The sequence below is a fragment of the Typopeltis vanoorti genome, chromosome 14, assembly GCF_054136105.1.
Source record: "Typopeltis vanoorti isolate ZY-2024b chromosome 14, IOZ_Tvanoo_1.0, whole genome shotgun sequence".
Taxonomy (NCBI): Eukaryota; Metazoa; Arthropoda; class Arachnida; order Uropygi; family Thelyphonidae; genus Typopeltis; species Typopeltis vanoorti.
In genome coordinates, this window is record NC_143562.1 from 71,359,339 (window position 1) to 71,378,701 (window position 19,363).

General features: G+C 34.8%; 1 protein-coding gene across 1 annotated transcript; it reads left to right on the plus strand.

Annotated features, from left to right (window-relative positions):
* The first annotated feature begins 843 nt into the window (after nucleotides 1–843).
* Nucleotides 844–17,348, plus strand: LOC150099621 (uncharacterized). Its single transcript, XM_090404168.1, has 6 exons — nucleotides 844–982; nucleotides 2,266–2,321; nucleotides 3,813–3,926; nucleotides 12,296–12,328; nucleotides 16,352–16,387; nucleotides 16,817–17,348. Exons 1-6 carry the CDS (start codon nucleotides 874–876, stop codon nucleotides 16,850–16,852), a joined length of 384 nt encoding a protein of 127 aa, XP_090260294.1. The 5' UTR covers nucleotides 844–873; the 3' UTR covers nucleotides 16,853–17,348.
* The last annotated feature ends 2,015 nt before the right edge of the window (nucleotides 17,349–19,363 follow it).

Here is a 19,363-nt window from a genome sequence, read left to right on the forward strand (position 1 = left end):
TCAATTCTCTTCCCAGTTCATTTTTTCACAAATGACTGGAAATATTGGTCTAAAAGTACAATCATTGGTATACCGAATTATTTGTGGTAGCAAAGATCTATCTAACACAGATAGTGATGCTTATCAGATTGCTAGATAATCCTACATGACCGTTTTCTTAGCAATATCTCTATACATGTGCACTGGAGACGTGACGTCTACTGTAGTTTTCCTTCTGATGTAATAACTGTTTTCATTCTCCAAAACATTCCCACTCCTCATTCAAATTCCTGACTGCTATTTAAATCTTGTGTCGCCAACCAGTTAACGAAGCAGTTTCAATAAAAAAAAATGAAAAGAAAAAAGAAAAACATACCACACGTGACTGTAGAGCTGAACTCTACCTTCGCACTCGCCTTACACTAAGGCTCGCAAAAGCTGAAAAAATATGCGAAAGTGATTTCGAAAGGCTCAAGCTCTTTCTAAATCACAGTCTTTTATGAAAGAGATTTCTACTTTTCATCATGAAAGAATTAGTGACTATATTATCGAATTATTAATCAAATTTTATTGCATTTATATTTTGTATGTAACAGTAAGGGAAAAAATGCTGGACTTCATGGCGACTGTAAAGGAAATGCATTCCCTATACTCTGTTTGATAAAGTGTGAGGCTCTAAATCGGTATCCGAAATAAAGGCTCATTAAGAAATAAAAATAACACGGAAGTGTGCACAGGATACTTAAGTCGACAGAATGTTTCCGTCCATTTAATTAATAACAAAGGGGGAAAGCGAGGAAACACGTGATAGTTTCATCGTCTATTAAAATATGTTCAATATGATAACATCATTCATAACTGAATTGTGATTTTACTGTTCTCCTAATAACAAAAATGCAAATTCATATTTTCGTATTCGTATTTTTGTTGTTCCCGGTGTTCTGTTGGACATTTGCATTTCCTACAGCTCAGGAAGATAGGGAATTAGACGACGCTGTTTGTGGTAATTATGTATTTTTGATTGTTGTTCTCTGATTACTAATGCGTGTATTAACAAGAGGATCACGGATAATTGATGATATTAATGTATGCAGCATACATGTCAAAGAACCTCTGAGTGTATATCTGATAAGACTTTCGAGTACATCTTCTTGTTATACTAAGATACGTCAAGTGCTTTAAATTTATTACCAACTTTGATAAGAGTAGTGAGAAAGAGAATTTATTAGAATGGCAGCATTTTACAAGACTTCACTCTGGACTAATAAATTCTACAATATGAGTAGCGTAATAGTATTGTATTTCATCACTAAGATGTCATACATTTACAGATCTAATATTAGTTGCTAATGAAATGCAAACACTCACTATTTTTATAAAATAACGACATTGCATAAGACCACATAAATTTATTTTTTTAATAATTCATCTAATTTTGGACATGCGATTATGCTCGTTAAGAATCTACTACAAATTATTAATAACTAATTGGTAACTAATCTCATCGATATCGGTTAAAAATATAGAAAAGAGATTCTACAATTTTCTGATCCACTCAATAAGTATTGGTGGCATAGGGCAGTGGATATTATATTGCTGAACGCAAATCACCTAACACATAATAATGAAAAGCGTCTAATGAAAAAAGAGCAGTCACTACAATATAAATGCGCATATTCCAGTATAAATTTATCAAAAATTAAATAAAAAAGATTCAGCTGACTAGTAGACAATGCAAGGCAGTTAAACGGTAATATATAAAGAAATTGATGTCACAAGTATCACAAGTACACATTCAGTGTATTACTACCATTTTCTGAAATTTAGGAACCTTTTAAACTCTGAAGTTTGGTTCAATTTAATATAATCAGTTCTTATTTTCTTTATGCAAAGAATGTACCAAACTATTCCTATATACACACGTTCTATCAGTATCATTTCAAGTAACATTTAAACTAATTGAAAACACACACAGGGGAAATCGTTTAAATAAAGCAGCCTAATTCGAAGAATACGATTGCTTTAAAATTTAATAGGTTTAATAAAAGATAGACTCCAATTGAAACTATTTGCAATTCAGATATCCTGAACTAGATCAATTAACTCCGTCTTGGTTTCCAATTTACAATAAATAGTAAAAATCCCATTCAAATCATACATTAATGAATCTCGCAGCAAAAATCTATAAAATTACATATTGTTATGTTGACTACAAATCCAATCATATCATGTTAACTTTTCTTTAATTCAGATCTTATTTTACAAATTGGAAATTATTATTTTTAGGTAGCACTGAAACGATAAATGAAGCTGCAAGGTGTCTAAATCTGATGGAACGACAGGTGTGTGTATATATATATATATATATATATATATATATATATATATTTTTCCTTATTATACCTACCTGAATTAAATATATAACTTTATTCTTCTACCTATTCATTACGCAATCTAGAATAGTGCCATTGGATATGCATCATCAGTAAAATTTTTTCTGTCAGTTCTTGATCTATACTCTGCACTGAACTCTGTAAATGATGTGTTGGGTCAATTTATATATGCCAGCCTGTCTGGCTGAGTGGTTAGTGTATCCACTCTACTGATAAAAGATTGCGGGTTCAAATACCGCCGTGGACATGGATGCTTGTGATTGTCTGTGGAAATACTATTGTTATTGGTTGGCGGCAGATGGCGTTGGTGTAGTTGAGGTCAGTTCGTGGATTGAGTGGTGGAGACAGAGTTGTAGATGAGTCCTCCCTCGATGAGTCTTTAGACTCCTCGGAGGTGTGAAGTAATAATATATATATATATATATATATATATATATATATATATATATATATATATATATATATATATATATATATATTCGCTTTAATGTAGGATTCATCGTATTCTAGTTTGTGGAATATTTCCTCAATGTAAAGACGTTTGATAAATTGTTTCCTTGGAAATTCTTATGACGTTATGTCTTGTACCAGCAGGGGGACTCGATGAGATTTTACTAAAGAATTTCCGATATCTTCAATGTATTGTGATATTTTTCATGAATATGTCTAATTTTCATTTCTATAGAGATACATTGAATTTGCAAATACGTCAACGACATGCAATGTATCAACAACTACGGTTAGATAGATAATTTTCTCCCTCTCGGAGAATTCTGATATTATAGTGACAGTCACGCCAACATCACAATCCCCAAGGGTAAAATATGCTATATATTTGAGATACTAGTTATGCAGACTACAATTTTAAAATCTTAAATATAATTAGAGTTAATTACCAACATTGCTATTTGGTAGATCAGTTGTAATTCAAACTAATACAGCTTCTTTTCCTTATGATTCGTTCACGTATTTTTGTGTACATTCTTCCTCATTTGTAATCTTTGGTTAAAGTGCATGCTTTAAAAGTTTTTAACTATATATTACCTGATTAATTTTTATGAAATGTAATATTATCCTTTCGAGTAGCATCCATGTAAACACGAAATAACTATAATTATATAATTCTATGCTCACTTTAGGTGGATGACTCATTACAGCCTCTGCACTCATTCCATTATTATTTTTTTACCTTCTGTTTTCTAGCGTTGTGCACATGTATGTGCATATCACTACAGCGACAAACATCGAGACTGGCCACGGTTTGTTTTCTCTTTAACTCTGTGTGTGTGTGTGTGTGTGTGTGTGTGTGTCCCAAACACACTGATAGGTGTCATGATTATTATATAAATATTAAATTAAATTAATTAATTTATTTAATTATATAAACTATTCTGGTGAATAATTATGAACCATCTAAAATGTGTTTTCATTTTATTTCAGCTGCGTGAAACAGTTCACGATTGCATTTCAACTACATTCCCTCACGACGAAAATCCACTCTTAGCATTCGTATACGCTTATTGTGATAAAGATGCGACCGCATTATTTATGGAGGTAAATAGAATAAATAGCTATTATATATTTCAAAACACAATGGTGAAAAAAATTGATCATTATACGTTGGTAATATTATAATTTATTTATTCAATCGATAAATGACAAATATTAAACAAGTATCAAGTACGACTGAATATTCATGGGGTTCATAATTGTTGTTTTGAGCTATGAGAAGTAACTATATAATAACGTAGAATATTATTTCTAGACTGTTGATTGATAAAATCTCAATCAACGATTTCTATTGTGTCTTCTATTTTCATTTTAGAAAAGATTATTCTTTATTAGATAAACCAAAAAGCAACAAAAGACCTGTCATTGTTTTAAGCGAATATCGCTATTCGTTTATATTTTACATACATCAATTATTAGGTATCGGACAATTTGTATCATATATATATATATTCACTTTGGATTTGAATGACTATATATTATATTCCTTATGGAATACATCAAGGGGGAAGACTGTTCCATAGTATTCCAGTTGCAGGGATGAAGGAGGAGGAGAAGAAACTTATTCTGTGGGTTTCAAGGTGCACTGTGTAGGGATGTTGAGCAGCCGTTACACGTGTTCTAACGAGCTTAGTACTAAGTGGGGAAATTATTGATGCTATTTCGGATGAACATTTTTTATGGAAATATTTGTCGAAATCACAGTGCAGAGACCGATCGTCTGTGCGAAAGTGAGGGAAGTGAGTTGGTAAGAGATGGGTCATTTATGAATCTAATTGTTCTCCTCTGTATTGCGCCAAGCAATTCGAGGAAGCTTTTAGGAGCCTCACTCCAAATGTGAGCAATTTGTATAAGGTTAATAGCTGTTGAGGGGTGAAGTAACGTCTTGAGCGAAAGAGAAATCCTAGTTTTTTAGAAGCTGAGGATTCAACAGTTCTAGTTCTTATGTATTCATGCCAGGAGAGACCTGATGTCAAAGTAATTCCGAGAAGAGAAATCTCAGATTGTCTGGAAATTTGGGTGTTATCAAAATAATACTGAGAAAAAATGGTTCTTTTTTTATGAGAAATAAGACATTATTGTGTTTTATTTGCATTGGAATTTACTAGGTTATCTGAACCCCATTGGAGGATGGCTTGGAAGTTTGAATTGAGGGCAGTGGTGGTTGCTGTTCTGTATGTTGAGGTGAGTTTTGTGGAGTTAAATTAATCAAAAGAGAGGGAGGAGGGCAATGTGCTGTCGTCAGCAAAACTGTGTATTGAGTTTGAGGTAAACTGAAGTAGGTCATTGATATATAATAGGAAGAGGCTTAGTAAGACAACAGAACCTTAAAGAACCGCGGCATTAATTGAATTGTAAGAGGATAAGGAGCCATCCACCACCACACATAGTGTGCGTCCAGAAAGAATGCAACTACAGTGATCTTGGGATAGATGAAACGATGGCAGCTTGCTTAGTAAGTCCTTGTTCCAGACCCGGTCAAACGCTTTGGAGATATCAAGTCCGTCCGCTTGAGATTCACGAAACTTCTCCATGGCATTTGTCCATAGATGAGTGACATATGTGAGCAGATCTCCTGTTGATCTGCAATGACGGAATCCATACTGGGGGACGTTTGTTATACGGGTAGTTTCAAGGTAGGGCAGGAGTTGGGACTTGATGATTTTTCCATTATTTTAGACAGGCCTGAGGTGGACGAGATGGGGGCCGTAGTTGTACGGCAGTGACTTGTTGACCTTCCTGGGAATGGGTTGAATACAGGCCAATTTCCAGGCTGTGGGACAGATACGAGTGGAGTGAAACAGTATATGTAAGCGAACTAGGATATGAGATAGTTCTGGTGCACAAACCTTCAAGACAATTGGAGGAATGTCATCAGGGCTGGGAGACGTTTTGTGTCTAATTTGGACTGTATTTTGCTTTCTGGCAAAAGGATATAGTGGGCATTGTATGTTGGGCATCTGGAATGGTCGGGGACATTTGCCATTGTCAATTATGCGTGTATCGGAAGCAAAGTGAAGCAAGGAGATTGGCCTTTTCTGTAAGTGATGATGATGCAATGGAGTCATCTGGGTAGGATAGAGGTGGAAATAGTGTTGGGCAGAAGTTACGATTATTGCTTTGGCAAGGGACCAAAATGTTCGACTGCCATTTGAACAGGCTACTAATTTCCTGCCTTTTGCTCTTTTGAACACTTTTTTGGAAGCATTGATTGTTCTTTCGCATTTATTTCGAGCTTGGGAATAAGTTCCAAAAGATGTTAGGGCTCTTGATTTGAGCCAGTAATGGTTTGTTTGGTGTTTCATTTGTACAGCCTTGGCACATCTTTTGGAAAACCAGTGTTTAGTTAGAGAATGCTGATGGGAGGCACAGAATAGGGCTGGTTAAGGTCGATATATATCTTGTCCGCCGATTCGTCCATTTTGCGCAGTAAGCGTGTATCCAGTGGCAACAGAATTCGTACATTATACCATTATTTTATCGCTGATATCAATTTTACAGCTGCGTCACTTTATTGGTTTGTCAGCAATCGAGGCCACACTGGTCAGAGTACTGTGGGGAATGTATAATTCATGCCAATGAGGATTATTTTTGCTCTGAGTTCAGTGCAGGAAAGTCGGAAGCAATAGCCTAACTATGGGAATGAGGTATAGAATTTGCAGAGGCTGTCCCACTTGGCACTGTTATAATGCCAAACTACTCTTGTATGGTAGTTGCTGTGTAGGCTTTGTTGCATGGGAGAGGAGATGAGCACAAGTTGTGGTCAGAATTGCATAGCGAGCTCTCTACATTCACTGTGTATTTGGAATGGTCATTGGTCAGGAAGAGATCTAGAGTATTTGGAAAATGTTTTGGGTTATTGGGTATTCTAGTTGGGATCTGAACTGTAAGGTCATTGGTAATGGCAAATGTTTCAGCATCTATGTCTGCAATGTCTATACAGCTGAAGGAGGAAAGCCGGTTGGTGTTGTGAACATTAAAAGCTTTTGCCGAAAAGAATGATTTCAGTGTTGGGAAAGCGGAAATGGAGAAAGTCCATTTTTAAGGAGATGAAATTAAAGAGTGTTTTTTTTTTTTTTTGCATTAGGGGATTGATAGAGACGGCAAATAAATTTAACTGAGTTGGGTAGGGGTATTTTCATCCAAAAAAGGTCAAATTTGAGCGATTCTAGGTTGGGTGCTCTCTGGCATGATATGTCGGAGTAGATGTATGCACAGGCGCCAGCGTTGGGTCGAAAGGAATTAACGGGTGTTTAGTTTGGAAGGTTGAGGTGAATAGTGCTATAGGGAGGTGAGATTTGATCAGGTGGTAGTGGACACTAATAATTTGGAGTTTAGGCCACGGTTGTGGGTGAAGATGGATGTGTAGGATTTTGTGTGTCATATGTTTGACCGCAGTGGTCTTGCAGATTTCCTATGCAGGGCCTGCATACTGGTCACCATGGTGGCTGCTAGTGGTATCACTTGGTTTTTGCACTAATTTAGCTTGTCTGTAGTCGATGGCTGTAGTCACCATTTTGACGTTTTACTGCAAGTTGTCTTCGAAGCTGGCGTCCTTGGTCTCTTTGTACAAATAAATCTGGTCGAGCACGTATGTGCGATTGCAGACAAGTGTTTTTGAACTTGTTGATCGCTGTTATTAGCTTTGATGTCCTTGTCGGCATGTCGCAAGTCACTTTTGAGAGGCGTAGAAAGTTCGTTCCGTCCTTTGTTTTGTTTATGGGTCCGAAACGATGGCACCTGACGATGTTGTTAGGATCGATGTTGCATTCTTCTGCTAAATTGACGATATCTTCTTTCATTGCTCTTCCGTTTTCTTTCAGAAAGTTCAAAATGACAGCGTTGAGATTTTTATTTTCGTCCATCGAGTCGTGCACTGTTGATGCGATTATTTCATGGAGTTCATTCGCGGGGAGGGGTGAACTTGCGTTGCGGTACTGATTGTTAGTTGATTCGAGCTTAGTTTCCTAGTGCTCGTATTTTGGAGGAAAGAGTTTCATTCATAGCACTGATGTGCTGTTCGAGGTTTTCAATTCGTCGGCCTAAGTTCAAGAGCTGTTTTATAGACGGGAAACACAGCGAGCCGAAATAGGGCTGGTTCAGGTGGATATATATCTTGTGTGCCGATTCGTCCATTTTGCGCAGGGAGCGTGTATCCAGTGGCAACAGAATTCGTACATTATACCCTTTTTTATCGCTGATATCAATTTTGCAGCTGCGTCACTTTATTGGTTTGTCAGCAATCGTAGGCGCTACGCTGGCTAGACACGGGTTGCTTGTTCGTCGTTGGCTTTCGTTTCCGCCATCTTTGCTTCGCACACAGTAGGCATAGCGGGCGCTTGCGCTTGGACGATTTTTTAGATCCAAATATAACTGGATTAATGTACTAAAGGGACTTACATGTTGTGCTGGAGTTTTCTGCTCCTTAGTACCCGCAGTTAAGATTTCCGTTCGATATTTAATTTGAATGGGAAACTCTTGCAATAGCGATAAAATACGGGAGCACTAGTTATAGTAGCTTACTCACAAAAGCCACTTGGAACATTCCTATTTATACAGATCTATGGCCAATATTGAAAATTGTCATGAATATTATTATGGATAGAAATTTCTATCCATAATAATGTATGAGAGCCTCTGTATCTCAGTCAATTTCCACGATGCCGTTTGGAAGGAAAGATCAAGGTTCGAGTCCTCTGCAAGCTAGATAGGATTTGATCCCAGAAATTCGGATTTTTATCCGCAAGACAAGCCAGAATGATAGGAACAACTGACTGTCATAATACACTATGAAGACAGGATTAGAGAGTATAAGAGGCCATTGAACCTAACACGCAATTTAAAACAGGAACGAGAATAATACTTAAGCAGAATTTTAGTAATAGAAATTAATTTATTTTTTTTTAATTTATTGTTCATTATATAACATTTTATTATTCTGTTTGGGATTTATCTGTAAATCGATTTTTTTTTTCTTTTTTACAATTATTGTTACACGAGGTTTAGCTAATAGTTGCCTTTATTTGTAATTATTTGTTTTCGTCTTTAAGACGTAAATCATTCTCATTATCAATTGCATATAAGACTGGGACTTTTTTTCCGGCTAAAAAAAGGTGATTTTTTTTTCTTTTTCTGAGGACGAGTACAGCTTGGAAAGTAAAGATTTAAGGATATGGAAATTCATTCAAATAAGATATTAATTAAAGAAGATATTTAAAAAAAAGTGAAATCAGATTACCACAGAGATTAATATATTATCTTACCTTGACATATATCGGATGTTTTGGTCACAAAAAAAGGGAGAAAAAATTATAATCCACATATGAAAAACAGGATGTCATCGAATGTAAAATGACTCTAAAATTAAATAAAATTAATGATTTATACAGCAGTGAGTGATAGAGAAATTTGGAAAGGGAAAAAAGAGAAAAAAATGGCGATCTCTAATAGAAGAGGTAATGTTGGAGACATGCAGTTATGTAGTGGATATCCGTATATCACTCTCCGTAGAATTTAAAGAAACTCTAACGTGGAATGATTTGTCATAATTTCCTAAATATTTAAAATATCCTGAACCTCAGGTTCCTGTGGCTCCTTAAAAATAATACCCAATACTACTGAGGAGTTTATAGTTTTAAAGAATCCTACTTAGGCAATATCGGATATCCAATTTTATTCTTCCTTCATTCTTAGAAAAACAAGATTTATCTTTCTTCCTTCTTCACATTTATGATCACTGTATTTTTATTCATTTGCCACATCATGTTGTAGCCGGATATTGTCCATAAAGTATTATTTTATTATAAACTATAATGCTATTATTAATTAGTCGATGCTATTCCAGATAAGATGGAAACCCAAGTTTCTACGTTATATTGAAAACCTTGGGTCCGATGTTTACCACACATTTTATAGCAACATAACCTTCGGCATTGGAGGTTGCTTCGGTTCGCACTAACTGAAAAACATGGAGTTTCCAAGGGAGCTTATATATTTGCGTTCTATTAGAGTTTTTAGGTATCACTGGTCTGTCAGCTGTTTCGAACTGATGGTTCTCAGCACAAACAGACAGAAATCAAGAATACAAAATCCCTCTCTCCAATACCATAGTAATCTCATGCAGAAAGTTATATTATTCATATCCGACTAACATATGTGACTATAATATCAATGAATTAATAATATCTTAAATTAAGGGGATATTAAATCCCACATAGTTTTAAAACCGAATAAGAAACTCAAAGATTGGAATCAGAGAGTTTCTTGCCGAATATAGTAAACTATAAAGTATCGGCGACAAAGTAATAGCGATCTGAACTTCCCCCACCTTTGCAACGAGTCGTCCGGTATTGTACTACGTACTCGGATCACTTGCATTGGCTAACGCTAGTGTCGCCGATACTTTATAGTTTACTATATTCGGCAAGAAACTCTCTGATTCCAATCTTTGAGTTTCTTATTCGGTTTTAAAACTATGTTGGATTTAATATCCCCTTAATTTAAGTAATGTTTTCATTGCCGAAATGAAGCTTATTAGCTCTTTATATTTAAGTATTTTAATAATATCTATTATTTATTTATTTTCCCTACCAGATTGAAGCCTTCTGGGCTCTTTATTTCAACACTTTATTTTATTAATTTTAATTGTGCCTTTATACTTGATTTTATCTTTGGGTTTATAGAGTAAAGAACTGTAGGAAAGTGTACAATGCGCTGAAAATAGCTGAGTTATTTAGGTAAATCACTTTGGCAAAGTATGCAATCCTGACAAACCAATTAGTTCTGTGCAAGTCTAAATGGTTCAACATACAATTACAGAGGTCCAAGATGTAAAGGAGGGGTCGCCAAACTTCTTTGACCGTCGACCCCTTCAAGAGTTTCTTGACTTTTTATTGACCCCCTCTATTTTACTATTACGTAATTATAATAGGATAAGCAAAAAAGACGTTTGTTGGTAAATACGTCATTTTAGCCTACTTGATTGGCTTCCGTAACTATTTTCATGACCTTGCTCCATCTCACAGGTCCTATTCATGTCGCTGTTCCCACGATTCACTGTTAATTGCGTTGTCATTCAGGATGGAGGTAATCCAAGTTAACCGAATTAAAGATTACTTGTACAATGATGTCTTATATATTTCTATCGACCCCTGAGCCTGAATCGACCCCTAACAATGTTATATCGACCCCTGGGGGTCGATATCGACCACTTTGGCGACCACTGATGTAGAGGGTGTTAAAATATAGCAATAGCTCGAGGCTACCGCTGCAGTGGTCTTCGATGAGATTTCAGCAAGTGTATTAAAGGAACGTGATAGACTTGGTTGCTTGAGTTGCAACTCGTATACACTCCTGATGAGTAAGGAGGGCAAGATATGTAAGGGAGTAGCTAGAACTTATGCAGCTAATTTTAATGCAATCTGTATCTCTGGGTTGTTATTACAGTTACAGTGGAGTTAGATAAGGGTAATGAACACTCCATGGTTCTTTTAGATTTTGTTAATGCAGTTAAAAAGATTCAGGAAGTTATTATACAAATTGACTGGAACGTGATTATGTGACAGGTATCGAAAAGTGTTATCCTATTTAACTTGCATATTAATGACATTAAGGTTGGTCTGGAGGGAGACATTGAATTATATGTGAACGATGCTAAAGCTGGGTCATGAGGACATTTCAGATAACAGAATCTATACAGGCTGATTTGAATAGTTTGTCCTATTAAAGAATGACATGAAAGTTTAATATTAGTAAGTGCAATATTATGGATTTTGCGTTGAATACATTGCAAATCGAGTATGATATTAATGAGTTATTAGCTGCAAGCGGTTAATGAAACTTGAGACTTGCAGGTAGTAGCAGAAAATGAGTTATAGCTTCAAGGCCACATTGTCATAGCGGTCAAGACATTACATCTGATAACTGCAGTATTGAAAATATATAACTTCCATTTCACAAGACCTTGATAACACCACATATGGACTGGCTTAGTCTTATTTTAAACCATATGCATATAGAAGAAGGAGTAGAATTTAGTATATTTAGATTTTGGAATTATAGAACTATCTCTCTCTCATACCACTTTCTAATTTTAAATTTTAAACTTAATACGATGCATGTGATTTATTTTGAAGCATGTCATTTATTTATGACTAATTTATTTTGAAGCATGTCATTTATTTATGACTAATTTATTTTAAAGCCGCATTTCAATCCTTAGTTTTCCATATACGGTAGCTAAGGAGTCATTGAATACAGTGCTACGTAACACTATAAGCTTGCTGTATTATTTAATATGTATATTTTTCTAAGTATAAATAAAATAAGAATAAAATAGTATTATTGAATATAGATCTGATTTTGATAACAGAAAAAATGATTTTCGAATTTATTTCATTTTTAACTCAATCCAGGTGATTGACTGTGCAAACGAGAAACTTCCCGCTGTAAGTATTGTTTGTAACTCTTTTGAGATTATTAAGTTTGAATGCAATATTAGCAAACTTGAATTAGAATATCAGGCAATGTAGTTTAGATTTTAAATGTGATAAATTGATATTCTTGTAAGTCAGGCTTTTAATAATTATATCCATAATTATATCTATGCAAATACCTAAACTTGGATTTCGGAGCTAATTTAAAATAAATAAATAAATAAACAAAACTCACAGTTTTGCAACACATGGTATTCACTTTTACGAGCGAAATCAGAATTTCATTATTTACTTCATGATCTGTTTACTTTAGTCATGCGATCACTAGCGAGGAAGTAAGAACTTTAACGCTTTCTAGCCAGCTAATTTCTTTGAAAATTATCTGGCTTGACGATAACAACCAGAAAAATATTAGTTTGGCTATGCATAGACAAAGAAAATGTTAGGTACCTTAATGATGAACTCATACTCTCACTCATTGTTATTAGTGTTGCTCCCCATAATTACAGTTCATCCATACTGCAGATCATTTAAAATCTTTGAAAATTAAATCATATTATTATCTACTATGACACGTTGAGCCTCTTATAGGTTATCTGCCATATTCTGTCTTGTCTTATGCAAAATCCTTCATCATTTTTTGCCACACGAAGCTTAAATTTGTTTGTAATTTCCATCATCTTGTTGATAGTGGTCAGTCATCAATTTGATCAGGATCCTTTGATGTATCTAATGCACTATCTTATCTAAATACATTCTGACTAGATGACAGAACCATCCAAAGGCTGCTGGTGTGATGTTATCATTACTACACGTGATTTAACAAATGTATATCTTGTTAAAGATGCCAAGCTATTTTAAACCTGATTTTACTCCATTTCTCAAGTAAGCAAACAGACAAATAAGTGAAGTTTGCGCCTGCACGTAGTGCAAGTCTAAGTGACCTGCAAAGTAGTACAAGTCTAGGTAACGTGTGGTAAAGGTGGAATAACCTCTGCTCACAATTACCCTTAATGGCACCTTGCCTAATGGTAGTGGCCTTTAATGCATAGCATCATACATCTCCTAAAGGAGATGGGCTTTGCATTAAGGGTAAATATTAAGAATAGTGATCGGAGCTTATTTGACCACGAGTTGCCTAGGCTTGTACTAATTCACGGGTCACTTAGACTTTCACTACCTGCAGGCACAAACTTGACTTATTTGTCTGTTTGCTTACTTGGGAAATGGAGTAAAACCAGGTTTAAAATAGCTTGGCATCTTTAACATATATTATAACCAAGGCAAACACTTCTTACATTTAAATGTATATCTTATTTGATTATTGCATTGGAACCCAGTGCAGTTTTCCGTAGTAAATAGTAATCTATATAGTTTTAGAGTCGACTGGGCTGAGAAAGACGGTTTCATTTATGTACTGGTCTTTAGTGTTAAAGTCATGTACTATTATAATAAATATTTCTGTTTTGCTGTAGTATTTGTTTTATCTTGTAATCTATGATAAAATTCAGTATGATCTCTTTCTCTTCCTTAAAATAGTTTAATCTCTCGTTTGTTTATTATTTTTAATGAGAATAAATTGACTTCTTGGATGTTCTGAATTAATAACTTTTCCCAATAATTTTCTCTATTCCCTCTTTATAAGTTATCTGTTTTTATCAGAGCAGTATCACCCAGCTTTCTTTGGATTGGTGATTCGCCTTTTGTCCAGTTGCTTTCGACAAAATCCACAACGAATAACACGAATTCATCCTCAAAGTTTTCTCGTAATGATTATTTGCCGATTTACAGTAATATAGGGATATACTCTGTTTCAGTATAGGAGATTCGTTTTGCAAACCACATATATTTTATTCTTCGCTCTTGTGAATTAGGGTGAGGCGACTATGCTTCCTGCTTTTAGCAGCATTAATTCTCACTTCGGTGAAATGACTACAATGTTGCCACTTAGTTACTTCTCTGTTAAAACTGCCTATAATTTGTACAAGACAGTAGTAACCCAAAGGGGGGATGTCGAATGTTATTTCAAACATTGAATTTCCTACAATGAAGATTTTATGCATATACCAACAATAATCGGTGTGAAGATTTTCTCTCTCTTAAAGGCATGGCGGCAATTTTATTGAGATCATTTCATGAATACGGTTAGAATGGATGACATACAAATGATTGTTTATTTGTATGTCATCCATTGTAAAAAACAATTACAAATATGATGTTCAAAAATTTTGAACATGATATTTGTAATTGTGCTTTAAGGATATGTTAATCTTCAGCTACTGTAGAGGAAAACGTTTACACGTGGATGGTCGGAAATGTTCTTGGCCTCGACCATACATGGCAACACTATCAGCAAGATTTTTGTTTCTAAGTTGGTACATCTCTCATAAGCATCCAGATGAACTTGCAAGTCATCTATCAAGTAGTTTGTTTTATATAGCTGTCTGAATCAAAACTGTTGACTGTATCCCTTGAAATGGATAACATTGAGTATCGTGCGGTTAGGAAATTCTTAGTAAAAGAAGGTTTAACGCCAAAAGAAATTAATTCGAAGTTTATAAAAGTTTATGCGCGCGCTTCTACTTCGTTTTCGACAATTAAGAAATGGGCTGGGTGCCGAGTTTAAATATGGCCGTACATATTGGATGACCGTCGAGTCAAAGTGCGTGAAATTGCTGAGACTATCATTTCAAAATGATATATTTTGAACCGGATATATTGAGCTTATATATCCCATGAAAAGGTGAGGATATCTCTTGCATGAAGAATTGCAAATAAAAAAGTGTTGCGCAAGATGGGTGCCGCGCTTGCTCACATCAGATCAAAAACGCACTCGCATGGAAATCTCTGAACATTGCTTGCAGCGTTGTAACAACAATAAAACTGATTTTGTGCGTCTATTTATTACTATGGATGTGACTCGGATTCACCCTTACACACCAGAATCCGAATAGCAATCAAAACAGTGGAGAGAAGCCGGTTGTTCAGCGCCAAAGAAAACAAAATCGACTCCATCAGCAGGAAAGGACATGCCATCGGTGTTTTGGGATGAGAGTTGTCAGTAATTTTGTGGTTTTCAGGCTTACAGTTTGTCATTTCTTGTACTGTTTACATAATGACCACACTTTGCATTTTTGTACATATTTCTGCTTTATGCTAATTCGTCCAGCTTGTCTTTTGCGATCAGTTTTATAAAAAAAAAACATTATGGTAAGCATTTATTTCATATCATTATATGAAAAATCTTTAGTCAAATGGCATTTTGTTTATTAATTATCTTGAAAAGGGTAAAACAATATCTCGGGATTATTATTTCGATCTTCTAACCAGACTAGACGAAAACATTCATGAGAAAAGACCCACTTTGCAGAAGAAAAAAATCATCTCTTATGAGGACAAAGCACCTGCATACAAAGACGTTTTGGCAATTGGAAAATTAAGAATTATGAATTGTTGGAACATCCACCCTATTCCCCAGATTTGGCTCCCTCTGACTTCTATCTATTCCCAGAACTAAAATTCCTCCTCGCTGGTCAGCGTTTTTCTTCGAATCAAGAGGTTTAATTCAGCTGTAGAGGAGTATTTTGCAAATCTTACTGAGATCCACTACAGGGACAGAATAATGGCATTAGAGCATCGCTGGAATAAATGTATTAGTCTTAAGGGTGATTATGTTGAAAAATAAAATAATTTTGAAATTATAAATTCGTTTTTTCATTGTTAGACCGAGAATTTGTATAACGTTTTGACCTGCATCACTATAGTTCGAGTCATTAGTATTCATTAAGATTAAGCTATACTGTGAAAGACACACGAGTGATTTATCTTTTATTTGTATATTCCGGAAATATTTATAAAATTAGAAACAGGTCAAATAAAAATATTTGGAATATCATTGGCTTTATTTCCCATGTACGTTATTCGACAGCAACATAATAAGTAAAGTGATATTAGCTTATTTTAGTTTCACACTAATTGATGAAAGTTCGTGACAAATAATTTATTTTTTTCTCTTTATTTTCTTATGACCTCCAGGTACCCATTGAAGAGGTTCAAAATAAGGAATACTTTGTAAGTAATCATTTTAATCATTCTCATTTGTGTGCATGGATAAGATCTCTGTACCTGCCTTTATGCAATCTACAGTTATTTCTGTCAGTCTATTAGAAATATAAGATAACATGAAGAAAAAATATATTTCTTCATTGTAGACATTTCCCAATCTATTTGGATTACTTGTTTTGAATCCTCAGTTCTTTTGTTTTTCTATCTGCTTGCATTTTCTGTTATGCTCCTTCTTCCATGTATCCCTGCAGTCAAATCAATTTAAAGTATATTATTTCAGCTTTGGCTAATTAAATTTTAATAATTGGATTTCAAGTGAAGGTAAAAATCATATTTAGTGATGATAACAACAATTATTTTCTTCCTTTTCTAAACTTCAATAAATTTCTATTTATTTACATTTGTTTACTAATTTTCTTAATTTTATCTTTTAAGGAATGCATTGCCAATCTTCGTGGAAAATCGGACTGATAATCAAAATGCAAGAGACGATAACATTGAACTGAAGAAAGTACGCCAAATTTAATCAACGCGACAAACATTTACTAATATACTGATATTTATATCAATTAAACTATACAGCCAACAATATACCCTGTTAAGTAGGTCATAATATATTTTTGATTACACGTTGTGTATACTTTTAGAAATCTTCAATGGAATTTCCTCCAATAAAACTTAATCGTGTGAATTCAACTATTGTGTAATTTTCAATAACTTAAAATTGTCATGATTTCCTTCCAGTTGAATTACTTCTAATGTATCATCCTTAAGCAGAACTTTAAATTATTTCTAAATTTATTTTCAAGCAACAGAAGCATTGATTCCCAAAAGAAATGTCATTGATTGCTTTGTCCTTATTGTTATGTTATTTTATATTAAAGAATGGACAAATAACGTAATACTTGATGTAATAAGAGGAGATAGACGATGTTGAATAAATGCGTTACTTCGTTTGTTTGTAGCACATATTTTGCACGATCATTTCTGCTGGGATTAATTAAAATTCTCGGGTAGCCGTTACAACAATTTCCTATCATTTTAAACTTTTAAATCGTCTCGAAGAAAGTATGCCATACTTTGGTAATGAATGTTCAATACCCACAATAACTTGAAAACTTGTTCCAAAAGCCTGCTTTCAATTGTGAGCTTTAATACAGTCGCAGAAAAAATTCACATTTCTATATACAAATAACTCCCACTGAATTAGAAACCTTTATGCAGATAGACGTACACGTCACTTACGCTGCTATATGAAAAATACGAGTACTTGGCAGGCATCTCCACACCGCACCATAGCACACGTTCTGTACCAACAGAACTATTGGTACAGAACTGGTCCCATGGTATTGCTTGAAGATCGGGTGTCCACCAAGGAATATCTGAATATTGTTGCCGATTAAGTCCGTCATACAATGTTGACTTGGTATCCAGCAGGTGACCGTTCTTTTATTGACGACAACTCGCTACCAATCGAGGCAAAAATTGGTAGCGAGTTGGCTCAGAGCATGCTAACAACAAATAAAATTTCTAATTCAATCTCAGGCATGTGTACAATATACGAGGGGAGTCTGGACAGTTCTGATAAACAATTAAAGCAAATTCTATCCTCATATGTTATTTTTTTGTGGTTCTATCAGTTGCTATAATATCATTGTTGTTCTAGATGCTTATCAGAACTTTGCAGACTCCCACTTTCCCTCATAGTTCAATAGTAAGAAAAATTAGAATTATAGTTATTAAGCAGCACAAAGAAAAACTGTTCGTATGATGTAGAAACGCTGTATTTCTTGGCAATAATATATTTTCTACATGCACATTTGATGCACAATATTCAGCATATTACATATTTCTACTCTTAACATGTAGTATTCATCCCTGATTACTGCCTATTTTTATTATAAATGCAATCCACATAAGTGAATTACATATTATATTACATTGTTTCATGAATGTGTCCGGGTTTTAGGTTGGTATTACCCGACACATAAATGTAATGAGCATGAAATTCAAGAAATTTATAGAATTATCTTCTTCGTAATCAACGGAGTATTACGAAGAAGATAATTACGAAGAAGAGTAATCCTCCGTTGCGAAAAGTGTCAAAAGAACAAATTAACTCTTGTATGGACAATGTTCTGTGCATCGGTAATGCGATGCACAGAACATTGTCCACGTATTTACGTAATAAGAGATGCCAATGGATGGAGATGGAGATAAGAACTGTGTTTCCAAATGTGTAAGAGAAAGTTTAGCAAATAGACTGCTAATGGTCTGAATTTTTCTGGATTCACTGGAAAATTCCAAAGAATTTTAATTGGTAATCGAAAATTTCTTCCTAAACTTGGTCAATGTATTTAAAGTAAGTTTCTGAGAATATTAGTCTAATCGGCAGAGGATATCTTTGAGATATAATTCTGTACGTTCCAATAGGGTCTGATCATTTATAACAGAACTTGCAAGCAAAACAATTATTTTGTGTTCTTCTTTGAGTTGATGTAGATGTTTTACAATTTATTTTATGATGTTTGTAGTGGGATATTCAGTGATTATTTTGTAAATGTTAGAATCATTGAAGAAATGCATCCGTGATTACTTGAAGAGCTCCAGTAACAGCATGGTGAGCAGTTAAGAGTACACTAGCTTGCCTCCCCATACACAACCTGCATCAGACTAGAAACAGGTGAACCTTGATTCATCCCTCAAGAGTACCATTTTCCACTGGTCAATTGTTCAGTTCACATGCTTTATGCATCAGGATAGGCAATCAGCTTGTTCTTTTTTGTGATGATTGGCTTGTGTACCGCTGCTCACCCGTGGAAACCCAGTAAATGGTGTTCTTTCCATACAGGATTAGTGCTCATCATGGTGTTACTGGCACTCTGATACTCATCACGGATTTTCTGTGCTGATTTTAGCCGGTTTTTTAAAAAGGACCTTCACCACCAAACTGTACAGTGTGTTGTACCCACTGTAAAGTTT

Coding starts and splice junctions, on each gene's coding strand:
- LOC150099621 (XM_090404168.1), top strand. CDS start 874: ATGCAAATTCATATTTTCGTATTCGTATTTTTGTTGTTCCCGGTGTTC. Junction 2,322..3,812: donor TAAATCTGATGGAACGACAG/GTGTGTGTATAT, acceptor ATTTTATTTCAG/CTGCGTGAAACAGTTCACGA. Junction 12,329..16,351: donor CAAACGAGAAACTTCCCGCT/GTAAGTATTGTT, acceptor TATGACCTCCAG/GTACCCATTGAAGAGGTTCA.